The 20,986-nt window shown below is 44.0% G+C and overlaps 1 protein-coding gene across 4 annotated transcripts in view; it reads right to left on the minus strand.

Moving 5' to 3' along the window:
• Positions 1-20,986, minus strand: part of STYXL1 (serine/threonine/tyrosine interacting like 1) — an 863,427-nt gene that overhangs the window by 499,175 nt on the left and 343,266 nt on the right. For 3 of the 4 annotated variants that reach the window (XM_069614941.1, XM_069614939.1, XM_069614940.1), the window contains exon 4: positions 4,856-4,955. The exons of the other annotated variant lie outside the window; for it this stretch is intronic. In XM_069614941.1, the coding sequence (XP_069471042.1) occupies positions 4,856-4,955 (100 nt within the window). The remainder of the gene's footprint in view (positions 1-4,855; positions 4,956-20,986) is intronic. 4 annotated transcript variants of the gene reach the window in all.

Here is a 20,986-nt window from a genome sequence, read left to right on the forward strand (position 1 = left end):
AAAAAGTTACAAGGCATTGAATGGCGACATACCGAAATCACCAAAAAAGGCATTGGCACTGGGGGGAAAACCCATGGCACTTAAAGGGTTAAATTAGTAAAACCCTGCTTATTTCATGAAATTAAGGAGATGCGCTTTATTCAGTTTGAATCAACTTCATCAACCTCTCTGTGTAGGACATTTTTAATAGCAGCCGAGTCATACTTAACACTCCTACTACATTTTTCAGTTATAGGCTGGCCTGCTACACGACTGTGTTCTACCCCAGTCTTGAAGTTGGTCACGAAAGGTTCAGATAGCCTAAACACTTCATCATCAAAATGAGCCCTCAAATGGGGATCTTTAACCATAGTACCCTCCAGCCCCATAGATTCAAATATCCCATACCCCAGAGATAGCAATGCTGGACCTTAGTGAGGATGGCATTTCTAATCATCCCAGAATGGAACCATATTTTAACCAGATCTGAACAATTATCAATGATAAATTCCACTTGAGCAACGTCCTGGGTAGTAATTTGCCTGAGACTTGGAATCTCAAAGAAAAGAGCTAATGTATACTGCCAATTTAGTGGCCGTACAGCGTTATCTTGAAAAAGCTGCCCCAAAAACAAAAGTGGACAAAAGGTCTTGAGATTTCAACACTTCAGCAGGCTGTTGAGGACACTTAGAAGCAACAAAAGACTTATATTCCTGTACATTAGGCTTAGAGTTAGTTTTCCATTTATTTCCACATTTTGCTTTGTTGCTGCTGATTGCTTGTTCCTCTTTTCTTCCAGTGTCAGAAAAATGGGGAACGCTTGCTTGGACTTGAATCCCTCCTGGTTTATAGACTTAGAATGAGAAGAAGCCCCCTTCTCAACCAAGATCACTGCAAATGTTTCTTCGGGTAAAGGAACTACAAAAGAACTTTCATTGTTCAAATTCAGTGGAGTGCTTACTTCAAGCAAGGATTCATCAGGCACAGAGTACATTGATAAATCGATTAAATTCACAGATTCAACTTCACAGACAGGTTTTTATTAAAGTTGGTAATCACATTTTTACCCAAAACCGGTCAATTATGATTCTCTTTAGATTTCGTTTTCCTTGATTTCCCTTGAGTATCATTAGTAGTAGTCATATGATACTTCTCATTTAGACCCACTCCATCTTTCTTAATTAGTCCAGAAGCCAAATATGGGTTTCTTACCACAGATGACATACCAGTTTGACTCAAATTAGCCTTATACAATTGCAGTTTCAATCGCCTCAAGAATTTCTGTGGGACTTAATTTTGCTGTTTAGGGATAGACTTACAATTCTTAGATTTCCTAGTCATGTTCTGATTTCTATTTTTCTGAATTAGGGGCTTCTTACTGTTATTTTGGCTTTTATTATTCTGTAAGGGTTGCAAAGGAGCCCTATTCTCAATTGTCAACATTGAGGCTATTAATGAAGACTCATTTTCACCATCAGGATTTGCAGCTGATACACTCTGAGACAACCTTTCCCATACATTCAATTGTTGTGTCAAATCCACTGGAAGCGGGGGCACCTTCCAACCTGCCTGCATGGAAATGGGGGCCAAACTCACATATTCATCATTAACACTCAGGGTCATCTTTGGCTCACTCATTAAACCACCATTTTGTGTCTAAAACACAGTTTTTGCTCCTTTCCCACCGCTGTTAAGAATCCCTCCAGGAAGCAAATTTATGCAGTCAAATCCTTTCAAATTAATCAGACTTCCCTCATTTGAGATAACACAGGAATGGAGAAAGCATCAATCATTTGCTCCGCCAAAGTATTATTAGTTGGAGTATTTGAGGGAACATCATCAACCTCGCACATAACCAGAGCGGAGTCCCTTCGAGAGGCCCTCTCTTGAGGGATTGGTTAACAAGTAGAGTCCACCTTAACATATTGGGGTTGTGTGTTACTCCATTCCATATCCATATTTATATCAGGCAAAACTGGAGAGGATTCCATTGAGTTAGGCAACACAGGTCTGTTCAGCACAGTTTCCACTTTATTGTCCGGCACAGGGGCTATAATAGACCTTAGGTCCAAAGAGGGTCGTACCCTTTTTGCTAACTCCTGAGAAATAACAAGGGCCAGGATAGAAACGTCTGAAACCAGGTCTGCATAGGCATCATGATTGAAACCCTCCGCATCAATGTGATCCAAGTAGCAGGAGAGGAAAAGTGAATGCGACCATTCAGTACCTCTCCCCAACTGCTCACTTGGTATTAACGTAGGTACCGTAGAAGACCAATTCCTAACATGCTGGTCCCCCAACAATTTGCTGTGGCCCGGACCAACAGGTCTAAAATTATTCTTGGGTTTTGTTCCTTATATGTTGGTGCCTCTCGGCGCCCGGCTTAGATCTGTTACTTTGTCCTCCAGAGGGTCACTGTCCCCGTATGTGCAGTGTCCGGGTGTCCCATGCCATATTATGTTCCGTTATGGATCTAGTCAAGTTGTTTGAATGTAGGTCGGGGCTGTTACTTCTAATTTGCAATATCTTGCCTTCACATTTTCCCAGACGGCCTCATCAACACTGGCCCTTCTATCTCAAGGTAGATTATTGCTCCTATGGAAATCTGCCGTTTCACCTCTGTCCCCGTTGTCTCTCCCGGTTCTTGCCTTTGGCTGTGGGGCTCTACCCCAGTCTCCTGCCGGTTACGCTCCACCGGCAGGTTCTTTGGTGCTTTTATATAGAGGGAACCTGGAGTGCCCCCGGAGACTGCACTTTCCCATCTGTGTGTGGCAATAGCCTTGCCCGAGTGTCCTGACCGCTCTAGGTTGTGTCTTGGGAGTCTTTATCAGATGGCCACCTCCGTCGCTGTGGCCTGTGTTGCTGCAGTATGGTGCCATTTTTCTTTTCTTGGCCACTACATGTGTCTTGGTGTGCTCCATCGTCCCCTCTCCATGTGTTTTCCTCCGCTGTGCAATGCCGGTGATCCCTGCCTTAATGCCTGCCCAGCACTTGCTTGTGATACAGCCCGTCACCTCACTTGTTCACCAAACATACTGCAGGAACTAGCCTCTATTCCGGGAGCACGTTTGCAGCAATCGTCGCTGGGCCTGCTGACTTTGCTTTGTGCCTTAGTCCAGTGTGGTGCAGGAACCAAGTATCCGTGGGCTGTGCAGTATCCTTAGGTTCGTGCCTTGTCACTTTCATACGGTCCAGGGTTGTAGTGCAGCCTCTCCCCTCCAGTCTTGTTACATTATGCTGCTACATGGTATCTCCGAGTACTGTAGGCTTTTTTCCATTAGGGCTCGAGCTGCTCCTGCTTTCCGAGCCCCGCTTGTCTCAGCTCTGCTCCCGTCCGCCCGCGGCTCCTCTTCTTTCCTAGGACACAGCTGGTCGTCTAATCTTCCTGTGTTCGTATGGCACATGCATCTCCCCATCCAGTTCTTGGTCCGTTCTTCTGTTCTGGGTCACTCTGGCCGGTTGGTTGCGCTTCGCTTAATGTAATGTGCCTTTCGGTATTGGAGCGTGGACAGGCTTCTCGTTACAGTTCACGTGCACAGTGATCGCGGGCGCCCGGCCGCTCCGCCTCTGAATCCCAATCCAGGCAGCTCCCTGTCCCAGTGCTTTGTGCCCTGTGCTGCAGGGGCTCCGTCTGCTGCCCCAATCAATGCCTCCTGGCAGTATCCTATGTCTTCGGAGCGTGCTCCTACTGCCCGATTTCTGTGCTTTATTCCAGGCAGCCGCTGCTTCGCTCGCACTGCCGTTATTTTAGCTGCAGCTCCTCACCATTGTACTCCTTTGTCTGGCAGTGACTGCCATTTTGTCCGAGCCTTGGTGAGATCGAGCTGTTTTCCATCTGTTCGTAACTTTCATTTCTCCCCTTCTTTTCGTCCAAAGGAGCAATCTCTGTAACTTCACCCTATTCATGCAGCTTTGGGTTTGTTCGCATGTCGTCCAGTTTTGTTTGTTTCAACTGTGCAGCAGGATCTTTCAGGATCGGCAGGAGCCTCCCGATTATGCGACGTAGTCCATGGCTGCTAAGCCACGCCCTTATGCCTCACAACCTTACCCTTTATTCTTTTTAGCAAGAGCTCCTCCTTGGATCAACATCTCAAACAGGCTTGTCTCAGGGGATAGGAACATGCAGCACAAGACTCCCCTCCTGAGTACCCTATGTGCAAGATCTCACCCTCTCAGCATTAAAAGAGATTTCCTTGAATCTCACTCCAATTATTATTTGTCCACATGGTCTTGCTATTATTTATTGGGAAAGATCTTTCTCAGTAGCCACACCCCTACTGTGGACACGATTCTATACAATTACTGCCTATGTGAACCACCAAAGTTATGACTCTTCAAGGAGGTCCTTAAATGGGGAGGTTGTATGGCTTAGGAGCACAGAGTTCACAATACGCCCTCACTCAAAAAGTCCCTTAGGCACATTCTATTACCCTTACAGCACACATGTGATTTTACATGGTTTCCGATTCTTTGTGTAATTTGTAGGGCAGGAGATGTCAGAGTTACTACTCACGACATAAAACACTTGGCTACAGCACCTATAACTGCAGGAGCATGCCTTTGTATTGTACAGACCAATGTACCATCACCTCTTTGATACAAGACTGGGAACTATTTTTGATGCAATACGCATCTTGATATTTATATAAGAGGATTGGAGCTAAGGTAGATAGAAGAATGATCTTGCAACAAATCACAAAATAGGCATTAGGAGATCAAATGGTCTGCTTCCATCTCACATACAAAGTATCAATCACAGATACAGAGTTCAGACTTTGACTTCTAGATTACCTGCCTCAAACTCACAATTATGGTAATGATCTGTTTAGAAACCCCACAGTACAGCCCATACACGATCAATGGTCTGTAAACTTACTGTCATCAACCAATGAGTTTGTGTTGCTATCATACACGACACAGTACTTCATACACTCCAGCTCCACACCCTTTGGCAGCAGGTACTCATCGTTCTCACCCTGTGGAAAACAAAAAGGTATATCTATCAGCACAAGGATGACTTCTCCAACTTTCAGGTTTTATTGTTAATATTTTACTTTAAAATGCAGGTGTCACTCGGTTAAATAGTCACCAAGACATGATGTTTGCGGTTTATGATGTGTCCCTACAACTTTCGGTTTCCTGCATTTAAATAAATGCATCAATATGAGTGCATGCCTGGGAGTACGATTGTGGTCAGGTTAATACATTCCCTGTACTGGTATGGTCACATGCTAGAACAAAACATGTAGGCTGGAGTCCTGCAATATTTGCATCATATGGTCCATGCCTGTAATGGAATAAAGTGGTTGTGGCCTTATATGTCCCATAGCTTTGCGATGTTTTAAAAATGCAAGTTCAGCACGTTATGAAGGAACGCATTCATCAGCTGCCAGAGTAGCACTATACAACGGGAGGGGGGCTCTTTATGATATCTGTGAAATGAAAAGTTTAATAAAACTAGTCCATAAATCCTGGGGGCACAGCTAAGTATAATCAAACTTAGTGGTAGAATGAAACACAGTAAATAGGCCCCAAAAGTTTGCGTCTGCTTAAAGCATGAGCGAGCATTTTCTTCGTGGCAAAAGCTGCTGCAGCTGGTTCATTAGTACAGAGCATGCAATCCGAGACCAGTGTTAAGAGAAGCACACAGTGGTTGTTATTTTGTTAGGTCAACTGATTAGAGCTATCAGGGTCTGCCAGGGAAAAATGAATATATGACCATTTTATAATTCAAAATCATTTATGAATTGTGATTTTCTAATGGTGTCGGCAAGAACCACGGCAGAGTCCAATCGTCCGCAGACCGTTTTCCCTGGTAAGAGGGTTAGAGTGTTCCGAATATGCAACATTTATGCAGCAGTATGTCTTTAGTTCAAGGCTCTGATGGTGTCATGATGGATAGCCGTTCCCATGAGATTCAGGAAGAGGCGACCAGGGCAGAATAATAAATTCTGCTGGTCATCTCAAATGTTTCAATCACATAATTTTGTGTTGTGGGAAGCGGGGATGGATTGTGATGTCAGAACTCTGTAACTGAGGGCGGTGTGGGAAGGTTCATGGACCCAATGATCAATCGCAATGTATGTATTCCTATATGGGTCCAAAATGTGAGGTCCGATCATTTTTGTCTGGGGAGACTTATTTTATATCGTAAATGCTAATTATTTTGCTTTCTATAAAAGTTTTCATTTTAAGGGCGGTTCTTTGACAGCGCCTTTTCATGCAGTTCTGTTCCACGTTCTGTTTGAATTTGCTGTCCCAGCTGCGTCTGGGGCCCTGAATAAAAGTGTGTTACTTCTTGCAGCAGCATACACTCCTTTTTGACTACTTTTGCAATTTTTTGGTGAGTTCTACGAGGCGACCCCCGACACATCTTTGCAGGCCCCAGCGAGATATCTTTGCTGTTCGACCGAGGCATGAGAATTACAACCGTGCTCCCGGAGGAGTGCGGGACAGCATTCATTGGCCAGTACATAGTGCTCGAGCCAAGAGAGGTCTGTGGACGCCACTTCCCAAAAGTCTGCCTGGTCTGGCGCTGCCTTCACTTCGACCAAAAGTGCAGGCCTTTAAAGGGAGACTTCGAGGTCGAAAGAAGTGGCGAACCTCCTAAAGGGATCAGTGAGTGTACCCGTGCATGAAAGCGCCAGACGCGGGAGGGGCTCTTTTATGGTATATAGGATGCACCCTCGTTAGGGGTGAAGAGGGTGATTGGGCATGCTAGTATTAGATATTAGGTCTGCCGTTCCAATAGGAAGCAGGTAGACGGTGGTACATCTGCGCTAGAGTAGAGGATTGCATAGTAAGTGGCGAACCTTGTTAGACAAGAGTTGCACGTAATGCAGGAAATTGGTATAGCTGCATCATTTCATTTCTCTTGGGGAAGAGTTTATTCGGGTATATGCACACATGTGTTTGTGAGTAGCAGCAGTTCATTTTTCAGTGTTTCAAAAAGTGATCGTAGTGTTCGTTTTATGTGGCTGTGGAAGGGACATAAGAGCCCGAGCCAGATTAACCTGTAAATAGCGCAGAGCCGCATAGTGCGAATTGCTGATATAGCTGAGCGAGAGGAGGAATAATAGCTTTTTCTAAAGTAATAATAAAGGGCTTCATTGTTAAGGTGGTGGGCCTGTGGAGAAGGCCATTTCTATACCAATACGATCTAACAAGACGGGCCTGTGGAGAAGGCCACTGTGTGCCAGCATTGCGTGCAAGGTGTGAAATGGCGGGGCCTGCGGAGAAGGCCAGAGAGAATTAAAATAGGGCGATCAAGCAAAGTGGTAAGTATAAATGCTGAGCGAGTGGGATTGTTTGAAGGTAGAGTGACAGGTTCAAATTTATAAAAGGAAGGAAGGAAGTAGGGCGAGAAGAATATTTGAATAAGAAAGAAATAAGGCAGAGACAATGCAGGTCTACTGGATGGATGCTCCGTTTAACCACATGTGTAGGAAGTTGCAATAAAATATCAAAGTACCATTTTCAGTGAGTGCATGACACAGTGGGAAAGTGTTATAAAGAATGGATCGGAGAGGAAAGGTTCGATAAAGATATTATAGAAAGTATGTTTTCTTATCTAGCAGTCACATACAAAGGAGCAAAACTTAAAAACTTAAAAAGAGACAGGACATTCTGGCCTTTGGAAATTGTACAAAGAGAAAGAAAAGGAGAAAGGGAAAGAGAAGGAGGAGCAGGGTAGTTCACCGCCACCACCCTATACGATGTAACCGTAATTAAAACCAGCTGCAGGGTATACAAATCCTAAACGAGTGTCTCAACACAAGGGAGGAGATATAAAAAGAAAGACGAGACAGCACAAAGATTATTAGCAAGGACAAGAAAGGGAAGAGGAAATATTTAAATGACATAAAAAAGAGCACGCAGGAGGCAGAAAAGAGCTATGGAAAGGGAAATAGAAGGGAAAGGAAAGAAACACGAGAAGGGAGTCAATGAACAGGGGTGGACAGCTGGACGCATAAAGTTTAAAACAGACAAGTGTGGACAGGACTCGGACCATAGTGGAACTCACACAGCAGACAAAGGGCCCACCATATCAGACTGGGAAGACAGCGCTAATAGCGATCAGGGCATGATGAAACAGCCATCCAACCTTTGACCGATAGGAGACAGGAAAGGAGAAGGGATGAAAGAGAAGAGGAAGAAAGGGAAGAATCACTGGGTGACTGCAGCAGGAAAACCGGAATAGCGTTAGCAAAAATACCACAACGTGGCAATAAACGCAGAGTGCGCACACAAATTTCGCTTTTACAGAAAGCAAGGGGCGAGGTCCACTACATACCATGGCAGACAATGGACAGGGACAATTTAGTGTACAGTTTACCTTCATTAATGGCGGGGGCGAGCAAGTGGATTTATGTTTTTGACAAAGAGACAGTGGGAATCCCATTGGCCATAGGGGACATAAAATGTTTGCTGGCAGTATTGGGTGGGGACAGAAGTGACAAAATATGGCAACAGGCCGGATACTCTGACGTAAAATTAAGCTCTAATATACACGATGGAGCACCCTTTAACAGTAATCGAACACATATTTGGAAGGCTCTGAAGGAGCTGTATCCAGACACATCAGACATGGGTTCTATATGTGCATGCAAAATTAAGCCTGCTCAGGACGCCGCAGAATAATTACGATCCATACAGGAAATGAGGACGCAGGAAAATAAACTGTCATGGGACGAAAACATTACTTTGTTTTACCATATTTTAGTGAGTGGGCTCCCCGCGGATGTGCAGGTCTCATTAGAAAAGATTGTGGGAATTGAGGCAAAGGGGTGGCCTGAGATACAGGCGACAATTGTACACTTTTGCAAGAAAAAACAGGAGTAGGATAGGGCGACAGTGGCTAATGCTACAAGGCAGAACTCAAATTGGTTCAGAGAAAACGGGCAAAAATACATATCGCGGGAGCACTACTGACAGGGCCAGTTGTCGTTCCACAGGCACAGAAAGGGGGGCTTCCAGTGGCTGCAATGATGCCACCAGGAGGCTACACTCAGGTGCCACCCAACCAGCAGTGGGGGACTGTATAGATGCAACAGCAACCCACATTAATAAGCGTGTAGCAGCCGCAGCAACCCGGGTTTTGCAGGCAGGTGGAGAAGGTGCATACATGGGACAGTATCAGAAGGGAGAGGATACTATGCACATGGAAGAGGAATGGTATACAGGGGAAATGACTCCATGTTTCGTAGTTCAGTGCTTCGTATATGGGAATTTTGGACATGTTGTACGAACATGCCCACTTGTTGCACAAGCAGGGCCACCACAGACATATGTGCAACAGACTCCTCAACAGGTGCAGGTCGTACCACAACAACAGCAGACATACATGCCGCAGACTACACAGCAAGTACAGGTAATACTGCAGCAACAGCAATTGCAGATACATCCCACACAGACACAAGGTGTTACTACTCAGGGACAGGTGCAGGTACAAAATGGGGAGATGACAGAAACTCTAGGTACAGTGAGCATACTTCAGGCACCAGTGCAGACACACATACCCGAAGGGGTAACAATACTGGGACAGAAGACCATACGGCAATACACTGGATTGACAATGGCAGGCGCTAACCCATTTGCGTCATCCGCAAAAAGAAATTCCCCATAGGGATGCCCATGGGGAGTGCAAGTGTGTCCTGTTCTAGGAGTAACTGAAGACCTAGAGGAGGAACTGGAAGTAGCAGTTCAGATAGGACAGAGGGGATTTTCCTTTCTTATAGCTACTGGGCCAACCAGATCATGCATCAAGGAAGAAGGATTTCCATTATCTAACAAACATTTGGACACACAATGCTTTTCAGGAACAATTTTGTAAGTTCCTCTGACAAAAGATTTACCCTTGACAATAGGGACGCAGCATATTGTAGCACCTCTGCTGTAGTCAAAAAACACCTCATCGAATATTCTGGGGAGGGACCTACTCAGCAAACTGAACACCACAATTTCATTCTCAGAGAAAGTGATGGTGTGCTCCACACCGGGAATGTACCCAGCCCGGTTGGCCATACTGATTCAGGCATACCATGCACACAAGGAAATGAGAGGGATACCTACACACATAGAGGTGTTTGTATATGGAGTACACATGTTGTTGGGATGGTTGCCAGGGATCCAGGGAAGGTGTTCCTGCTGTCCAACAAGTTCTTGTTCAGGCCTCAGTATCCCTCCTCGTGTAGCTCAGGCACACACACTCTACTGTACTTGGAAGAATTAGTGATATGAAAGGACATGATTAGATTAGTTGCCACTGATGAGAACAACATGGGATGGCGATCAGTATTATGTATTGATCCCACACTGACATTGACAGGAGTAAGTGACACAGAGTTGTTTGCAACAAAAGAGAACAAAGAAGGAGAGGTAGTGTTCGAGCTGAGCCTACCTTGCCTAGTACACATAACAGTAAAAGCAGTGGCTCAGATGATCCAGATCACGAAACTGAAAGCATGATATTTACAGGAAGATTTGGAAAAGGTGCCCAAGAGTTTGTGGACAACAGGACCCCATGAGGTAGGAATACTTAAGGGGGCAGGGGCGGTACACATCAAGTTAAAAGAGGGAGCACTATTGCCACAAGTAAAGCAGTAACCCCTATCACAAGAGGCAGATGAGGGCATATGTGAGGCACTGCATGCCCTTTGGCAGCAAGGCAAAATACAGGTGAGCTCATCACCTTGCAACACCATGATATATCCGATTAAGAAGACAAAGGGAGGGGCGTGGCATTTTATACAGGATTTATGCCCTCTGAATGAAAGTATTGAGGCAGAAGATCCCTTGGTTCCCAACCCGCGACAAGTTTCTGCAGCGTTCCCACAGAGGCACACTATTTCACAGTGGTTGACTTAAAGAAGGCCTTTTTCTCCATTGCACTGCACCCAGACTTCAGGTATGTCACTGCCTTTACGAATCGCGGGACGCAGTTCGAACATACTAGAATGCCTCAGGGGTACTGCGAAGGGCCTAGCACCTGCAACAGAGTGATACAGATGGACTTGAGCAATTTACAGGTTGAGAGCACAGTGATACAATACACTGATGACTTATTAGTGTGCAGCACGACAGAAGAAGAGTGTAGAAAGGACACTGCTAGCAGACAAAGGATACACGGTGGACAGGGAGAAATTGCAATACTGTCTCATAGAGGTGGTGTACTTGGGTCGGGATATGTCAGCAGATGTGAGAAAAATGACACCAGAAAGAGCATAGGCCATACACAAGACTCCACGACCAAAGACAGTGAAAGAGATGCAGCAATTCTTGGGCTTGTGCAACTATTGCAGAGCATGGGTCTTTGATTACTCCACATTTACCATGCCATTGTTGCAGGCACTAAAAGAAGCACAGAAAAACAAAACACACATAAAATGGACAGCTGAAATGGGCGAGAATTTTGATAATCTGAAAAATGAGTTAGCACATGCACCAGTGTTAGCAACTCCCAATTACAAGGAGCAATTTCACCTGTTCTCACATTCAGATGGAAGAGTAATGACAGCAGTTTCAACACAGAAGAAAGGACAGTACACAAGCCACTTGCATACTACAGTGGGTCACTAGATGCAGTGATGCAGGGACATTTCCAATGTAAGCAGGCACTTGCTGCTGGTGCATTTGCCATTGAAAAGGCTTCCACAATAACCATGGGATGCCCAGTAGTTTTGTACGTGGAACATGAATTATTTGCAATACTGGAGAAAACAAAATCAACACTAACAAAGAGGTCTTCTGGGTATGAGGTGATACTAACCAACCCGGCAATAGAAGTGGCGAGGTGCAGGACAATAAACCCAGCAGAGTTCATTGCAGAAAAAGTAGAAGAAGGAGATTATGTGCATGACTGTGTAGCATGCATTACACATACAAATATAGATTCCACCATGGGGCCTTATTCATAATAGCTTATTTGTGAGTAAGAATTCACAGATAACGGGTATCCCTGCCAGATGTCCCATGGAATATTCCTGGCACAATGATCTAAAAAGGACAGCTACTGTGAACAATAGCTAGTTCAAAAAAGTGAAAAAAGACAATAGTTTATTTTGGTCAAACAAGCAAGAGGTGTGTATAAAGCTTACAATATTTAGAGAATAAACTTTTAAATCAACAACAGTGTATGGAAAATAAGTAAAGAAATCGACAATTAATGTATATAGCAAATATACAGTATAAAGATTTCCATAAAAGAAATTTTAGCGCAATGCTTTGAGTGAAATCATAGTATTGCATCGAGAAATATAGGAAATCCTCAGAGTGTAACACATAAGGGCACAGTGAAGGCAAATAATTTACATGGGTTTGCAAAGCAAATAAGTAGACAAAAGGTAGGCAAACCACTTAGACTCTGTTTGCGCACAGTGTAAGTCCCCTAGATTGGAGACTTTACAGTTCAGAAATGTGTTTGCCTAGGTTGTAGTCTTCCTAGAATAAACACATCAATGTCATATAGTCAATTTTCCTAGGTGCGTGCATTGACAGAAGCGAACGTAACCCCCTAGTTAAGGAAGAAATAATCGAAAGGGGGGACATGATGGGACTTCCAGCATTGATCAAACCAGGGTTCACAATGGTAGGGTATGGACGGGGGGGAACAAAAAGGGGAGGAATTGACAGTCTACCCCAAGACACGATTGCCAAATCATTACTCTGCAAGCAGCTGAATTAGTGGCTTTAATTGAAGCAGTAAACATGTCTGAGGACCAAGCAGTGAACATCTTATCTGACTCAGATTATGACACCTCTACAGTACACTCAGGACTAGCAAGGTAGGAAAGGAGAGGGTTTAAAAGAAGTGATGGTACTCCCGTTCAACATGCAGCATTATTGAGGGAACTATTGGAAATGTTACCACTTCCGGTAGAATTAGCATGAATAAAGTGCAAAGTCCATACAGAAGGGCAAGATTTTATTTCACTAGGAAATGAAAGAGCAGACACATCAATGTGCTATACCCTGGCATGGTAGAAAAAATACCCCTAACAGCAGTACTGAAGGTAAGCAAAGAGAAAGATAAATTGCCAGAAAGTTTCAATGCGATCCCAATATTGCAGATATTTGAGTTGCAGGGAAAAGAATCAGATTCTGAAAAAGAGCTGTGGGAAAAGAGGGGATGCGCTCTGTCTCCAACTGATTTGGTTTGGCGACATGATAGCACAGGGAAGGTGGTAATGCTGAAGAAACTGTTACAATTGGCATTGGAACAGCTTCACTATCCTTCCCAGGTATCGAAAGAGCATGTGGCTGCAGGCATAAGTGAAGACTGGTTTGTACCAAATCTGTATCAGTATGTTTCTGAATATGTAAGTAATTGTATGGTGTGCCAGAAGTTTCTACCAGGTCACACAATGAGGGTTGTACGGGGAACATTGCTGTGACCGGAGGGTCCCTTCCAGCATATCGATTATGTTGATATGCAAGAGAGAAGTACTTCTTACAAGTACCTGCTTGTAGTGGTGTGTTCATTCTCACGTTGGCTTGAAGCAGGTTCCTGTGCCCACAATGATGCCTGCTCTGCGACAAATTTCTGGTGAGAGAGGTGTTCCCGAGGTGGGGGGCTCCAGATGAAATTTGCTCTGATAATAAGCAGCACTTCGCGAGTTGCTTAATAAACGAGATCACAACTTTCATGGGGCTAAAACAAACTATGAAATGAACTATGAAACTAGAGAAAATGAATGGACAGCTAAAAATGCGATTTTCTAATCTTATGCAAACACTTGAAAGGTGCACTGCTTGCCCCTTGCTTTATTTGCATTGAGAAAGATGCCTGGAGGAGATCATCATCTGACTCCTCATGAGATTGTTACAGTGAGGAGAATGCATGCACCAATTCTGCTGCCGCATACACTATCCGATGCTCACTCTACTTCTGCTATTCTGGGAGGGGAATTTGATTTGTACCTGAAAATACTTACCAAGTCCCTTAAATACTTATCATTGTAGAGAAGGCTGTAAGGAACGCATGTTGGTAATAGTAAGACAGACACAAGTGACCAAAGTTCCAGGGTGTTTATTGAACATTTGCAAGGGTATGATAAACGCCTATCTAAACCTAAATCTAAGATGGAAGCAAGCTACGAACATCAAATAATAATAATGCAGTCCTAGTGAAGTTTTGTAAAATCAACAAGGGCCTATATTAAAACAAACTATTGCCAATCCTTACCACTCATTTTCAAATAGTGCAAGGTGAAGTTCATGAAAATGAAAGAAGTGTTCACAAAATGATAAGTCAAGATGATTGGGCCGTTGGCCTTCCTTCCCCACGTTTTCAGCACGGGGTAAGGCGGTTCACTCGAGCAAAGCGCACACTCTGGCTTTGGTGGCACGAGGACACTGTTCTATTTTCACAGGTCAGGACCCCTTGTGTCCAAGTCTCTTTGCTCCTTGCAAGTCTCTTGACGATGAGGGCCTGGTGTATACAGAAACAACATGCAAACGTTCTTCTCCTTTTTACCAGTATTCAATGTGGGCGTTCACCCTGGATCCCCCTCTTCTGGGCTCAGATCCCTTTCAAATATGTTCAGATAATTTCTTCTCAGGTGATTCACGGTTCAGTCTGGACCCCCCTCAGCAGGGTCAGATCCCTTTCTCCTGGTCAATTAGTCTCCCTCAGCGGGTTTGCACCAATTGCCAAGTATTTTAAACTATCGAAGACTTTCGAATGTGCACAGGATTTAGCAAGACCTGTTGCATGACCACTTCGATCTCAGTATTACTTTTCTCACACTCAGCATCAGTTGAATACCTAACAGAGACTTTCAAATGGGTGTCCGTGTGGCACCGGACCACTCTGTATATGGTATCTTGGGTTGCCGCTCAAAGTTCAATCACAAAGTTCAATTACTTTTTGGTTCCAATTATACTTGTGTCACTCCTCGCAAACGTTTCAAGCACTGTTCTCTTTGTACAATGTTGCCGCTTACAACCTTGGTTCAAAACACAAGCTGGTTTGCTATCAGTCTCTCTGACTCACCGGCTGTGCTGCCTTTTCTGATGCTGCTTTGTTGTAGGAGCCGAGGACAGTACCACGGCGGCAATCGCTCCTCCTCGCCTTGGTTATCGACACAGGAGAGCCCTGGGTACCTCTGACACACTGTGCAGGTTTGATCAGCCTTAGTTCCTGGTTTTCTGTTTCTCACTTTCCAAGGCTCATGAAAGTAACAGTCTTTAGAGGTCACAGGTACTTCCCTCCTTGCGACTTGCTCTGTTCTCGCCGTCTTTCGCCTTATATTAAACTGCCATCTTGGAACTGGTGTTTACTCGTGTGCTTTGCCTCGCTCAGAATGTGCTTTCATGCTCGTGCCTTTTATCCGTTTGGGGAAGTGTGATGGAAGTCAGGTGTATGTAATAATCTGTAATTGCCTGACCTTGGCTGTCCATGGTGTTGGGACATGTCAGGTATACGACTTTGGTGTTAGTCCGTTGTCACTCACAGTGAACTGTCCGTGAGAGTTTGTGTCAGAAAAAGGGGGTGGTTGAATTCCTAGGTATCCTACCTGGTAGGAAGGGAAAAGGGTGTTATTGGGAAGGGGATACTGCATCTCACCCTCCGGTGTCCCACTTCCACTCTCTGAGGACCCTCATCCAGGTGATCCTCACGCACTGGTCCTCCCCCAGGAACTGGATCCAAAGGCGATGGCTGTGTCCTGGCCACCTGGATGACAGATCCTCTGGGACTAGTGGGTGAGACACCTTCAGGTTTCTCACAAAGCCTAAAAATCAATCTGTACAATCAGGTGATCGAAAAGGACATTCCCCTCAAGCAGAACCTCTTTATCCGGGGGACCACGTTTTTTTTCGAAACCACGTGAGGAACTGGAAAGGGGAACATTTCACTGACCCGCAGATCATCGTCTATTCAACGCAGACAGCAGTGAAAATCCAGTGATGACGCGGATGGGTCCACATTACGGATGTTCGCAGAGACAAAATTACTGTCTCCCAAAGCACAATGTCATGGGAAGTATACGTGAGTTGTCTTTACATTTTCTAACTGCCTTTTCATTTTATCAAAAACCAGCGAAAGAGGGAGCCAAGAAAAAGGCATTTTCAGGTTTCTTGACGTTATGATGTTAATATGTTTTAGTATAGCTCTGCTGCTTCTGTTTTTATATGTTTTTTAAAGAAAATAGTGAAGCACAATCGAATGCAAAAAGAAAAATGGGAAGGAGAAGTGTGATGAATGGGGAGGGCTTCCACCATGGCACAGAGGATGAGCATAATTCATTGACAGGCAATATCTGGTATGATGAAATGATGCATGTGGGAAGAGTCCAAAGTTCTCCTGCCCCAGGCTGTGTCTTATGAGGGGGCTGGATGCCTGATGCACCTGTCTCTCTGTAGAACTCGAAGTTTATTCCAGGGGAACAAAGTAGCTGTTCAGTGGGTGAATGAAGGGGAAAATATCTATGAAGGCAACTATTTGAAATTAAAGCGAATACTCCAAAATCAGGAAACAAAGCATAAAGTAGTGGAGTATGAAGAGGTAGAATTACAAATAAAATATCATAAAAGATTACAATGCACAACTAAAAAATGCCAAAGTGTTCCCTTCTGTCATATGAGACTGCTGATGTGGCTAGAGGGAGCAGTGTGGCATGGGGGACAAATGGAGGGGGGAATAATGTAGTGTCGTGCTAACGGACTGATGGGCCTTGAACAATACGTTGCTGCGAAGGTTAATGACAGTTGCCGAGCAACTTGGGGAACATTTCTCCATGCTTTAACTTGGTTACATGAAAAACATCAACCAGTTGAAATAAGAATCTTTGTGTTTCAGGTCGAGTAGGTACATTTTCCTGGGGACTAACTCGGGATGGTACAGAATGCGGCACCGGCACAGGGGAAATGCATCACTGATGGTTCTCTGGTGGGGATGCGGGTCCAATTCTTATGCCCAGCTTCTGCCTGACTGGAGTGGAGTGTGCGCTCTCATCAATTTGCACAGCCCTACACTTGTGGTTCCTCAAAATTGCACTGCCATGAAGATCGCTCTGCAGTGCAATATGGCACACCAAAATGAGCAAGGAAAAATAATGAGCAGAAAGAAAAGAGAAAGCAACTAGTTCTCCAGGAAAAGTTCAGACATCCTGGCCGCTATCCCGGATGAGTACTGCCTGTTCTCTTCTGCTGCAACATGTTTTACTTTGTTGCTACTTCCAGGAGTGTGGGCTTCGGCCAATTCAAAAGGGCTGCAGCTAACAAGCTATGAGCTATTGCAACTGGCTAATTAAAACTACAAAAGTGTTAAACGCAATCAAAGAATAGAAGAGGGCTTTACACTTGGTGGCCCTTCAAAATTGATGTATTATGGACCTCCTAACAGCCATGGAAGCAGGTGTGTGCACTAAATTTGTTTTATAAGAGAGAAGGACACTCCAGGGAAAGATGACGAGTGAGGTCAATGGAGTGTAAGCAAAAGACTGGTTTGACAGAGAATTCGCATGGGTGCTGTGAGATACCTGAAGGTGGACAAGAGGTCTATTATGAACAAACGTGGTACCAGAGTTAGAGTGGTCCGGCACCACGTGGGTATTCAGTCGAAGGTCTCTGGCCGGTACCCCTTTTTTTGAACAAAGAGATTGTGTTGAACATAGAAAGAAAAGGAAACCACAAGTACCAAGAGGCCATAGGGAAGGCTGGTGTAAAATGTTAAGGTGGTCATACAAGGGTCAAGTCAAATCCCTTGTACAATAGAAAGTCCTTGTCAGATTGGAAAAGTGTGCCCAGCTGAGGGGAACGCTGTGCAAACTGTGATGGTGTAAAGCCTGTGATTGCCGTACGTTAACAGAGTGACCCAGCGAGACGGGATCGTCCTTTGGAAGTCTATGTTTGAATTGGCAAGCTCTCTGGTTGGTTTGTGCCGACTGAGGGAGGCTGACGATTGAGAAAAGGGCTCAGAGCCCGGCTAAGGGGGATCATAGGGTGACAGGTATTCACCCAATGTAAAGATTACCAGGAGGAACTTTTGATTTGTTGTTTTGGCGCATCAGGCCCTTTGAAGCAAGAGACTTTGCATGAGAGGAGATTTAAGCACAAAAGGCCCTGATACTGGAAAAGGAACTGTAACCTTGTGCTGAAAAAGCCCAGGAGTTTGCTGTGCTCGAGAGTCCCGCCTTGTTCCGTGATAAAAACATGGGGGAGGGAGACCCTGGCTATAACATCCTGACTTATCATTTTGTGATCACTTGTGGCTGTCTTACTTTGATGCCATGCCTTCCTTACAATGCCCATCTGGCTTTCTGGATTGTTTCGAGTGACTGTCCCAGTGCTAGCACTGCTTCTCATCACCTTCTGCGTTAATAAGAGCATTTTTTAAATATCTTTTAATAAACAAAAAGGACATTTGATTTTACCTTTGAGTGTTGATAAAAACAGTAAAGAAAGGCAGGAAGAAAATAATGGTGGGAAATGAAGGGTTGGATCTTGATGGATGGGTCCCTACACAACCTGCTGATGTTGAAAATTATAATCAATACTGGATCCAACGCCTAAAATATGGAACATGGTGTGTCTGGGTTGGAATGCCTAAAATATGGGAGAGGGTGTGTCTGGGTTGGGGAAGATCTTAATGTCTGGGAGAAGACTGGGGGAGACATGACACGGTTAGAAAATTATTTAATTATTAATACATTAATAAATGGGGGGAATAATGTCATACAAATGCAAGCTCAGCGCGTTATGAAGGAACGCACTTATCAGCTGCAAGAGTAGCACTATAAAAGGGGAGGGGCTCTTTCTGATATCTGTCCAATTAAAAGCTTAATAAAACTAATCCATAAATCCTGGTGCACATGTAACTATAATCAAATTTAGTGGTAGAATGAAACGTGGTAAATAGGCGCCAAAAGCTTGCTTCTGCTTTAAACGTGTGCAAGCATTTGTTTGCGGCAAAGGCCGCTGCAGCTGGTTCATTATTACAGAGCATGCAATCCCAGGCCAGAGTTAAGAGAAGCACACAGTGGTTATTATTTTTCACGGTCAACTGATTAGAGCTCACAGGGTCCGCCAGTGAAAAATGAATATATGACCATTTCATAATTCAAAATCATTTATGAAGTGTGATTTTCTAATGGAGCTGGCAAGAACCACAGCAATTTCAAATTGCCCACAAACTGTTTTCCCTGGGAAGATGGTTGGAGTGTTCCCAATATGCAACATTTATACAACAGTATGTCCGTGGTTCATGGCTCTGATGGTGTCATGATGGGTAGCCGTTCCCATGAGATTCAGGAAGAGGGGACCAGGGCAGAATAATAAAGTAAAGCTGGACGTCTCAAAAGTATCAATCACATCATTTTGTGTTGTGGGAATTGGGGTGGATTGTGACGTTACAACTCTGTAATTGAGGGTGGTGTGGGAAGGTTCATGGACCCAATGATCAATCGCAATGTATGTATTCCTATATGGATCAAAAATGTAAGGTACAATCGTTTTTGTGTGGGTTTTTTTTTTTATGTCGCACGATCGCAAATGCTAATGTTGTTGCTTTCTATAAAAGTGTTCATTTTGAGGGGGGTTCTTTGACAGCACCTTTTCATGCAGTTCTGTTCCGCGTTCTGTTTGAATTTGCTCTCTGAGCTGCGTCTGGGGCTCTGAATAAAATTGCGTTACTTCTTGCACTGGCATACACTCCTTTTTGAATACTTTTGTAATTTTGTGGTTTTACGAGGCGACCCACAACACAGCTTTGTGATAGCAAGATTATGTGGTTTCAGTTCCTGCATGTATATCGTAAAGGGACCTTGGGGGCCTAAAATGAGTTGGCATCTTTGTACTAGCTCTATGTATACACGTTTGGGCCAGTCCATGACACATTATGGGTGTGCTATGCTCCTCAGAGAAATAGTAGGACTCCCACCCACAAACTACCAGGCTATTTCAACACATCATGTGCCTTTAAGAGAGTCTAAGCACTACAGGGGAAGATTAGGCCATGGAAGCCTTCCTCTTTCTTGTAGGGAAGCCCCTCTCCTCCACTGGTTTCTAAGTGGGAGAAACTAAGGCACGACGGATACAATTTGCTGCACGGAATGGAGAAAAAAGTGTACTAGCTGGCATTTTAGGATAGAAGCTTTAAAATCGGTCCATTACCGAATAATTTCTTATTAAATCCTAATATTTAAAACAAAAGAATAATCTGAATGTTGGTAAGTCTGCTACAAACATGTTTAAAGACGAATAGGAAAGAGGAATACAGCAGTTGACAACAGATGTGTTGGCAGTTAGTTCACACAATGCTTTCTCCCAGTGAGGTTGGGGGCAGCAATCACTTAGAGGAGGTTATCTAACTATGTTGGGTAGGTCATCTCAGATTCAGAAACTTTGAGACAATCAATACTACTTGCAGATGAAAGGGACCGCCATGGGTGCAACTTTTGCCCCAAGCATGGCGATACTGTACTTGGCCGCGTTCGAGAAGAAGTATATCTCCAATGTGCTGAACCCTTGGCTGACGCATGTCAACTGGTGGCGTTGATACATCAATGACATTATTTTCATATGGGAAGGCAGCAAAGAAGATCTTTCAAATTTCTTTTTTTTTATAATTTTGTTTATTTCATTTAGTTTATAACAAACTTTTTAAAAAGAAAAAAAACAAATCATCCCACAACCTCCTTTCGAAAATTACAAAATCATAATCAAATGCCACCTTAAACGAGTCTAATTGTCACTATGTCCTTTTTCATGACCTTTTAACTTTTGAGCATCATACATGTTACACACAATTATTATTTTCAGTCTCCTTTAGGTCAATTAGCTTGTTGCTTTCAGACTCATTTAGGTCGGATAACAGTGAGTTCAGTTTACACAAGAAGTTAGCCAGTGCATATGCAACTTTATCCTTCGCATTTTCGAGCGTGGTCCATAGAACTTCTCCATCAGTTAGTGAATTTTGCATTATTACATGTCTTAGATGTCTTGTTCTCAAAGTTCTTAGACCAGGGCAGTACAAAATTAGGTGCTTCAATGACTCTGGCTGATTTCC

Source organism: Ambystoma mexicanum, chromosome 9 (genome assembly GCF_040938575.1).
Source record: "Ambystoma mexicanum isolate Mex_15411 chromosome 9, UKY_AmexF1_1, whole genome shotgun sequence".
In the NCBI taxonomy this organism is placed as follows: Eukaryota; Metazoa; Chordata; class Amphibia; order Caudata; family Ambystomatidae; genus Ambystoma; species Ambystoma mexicanum.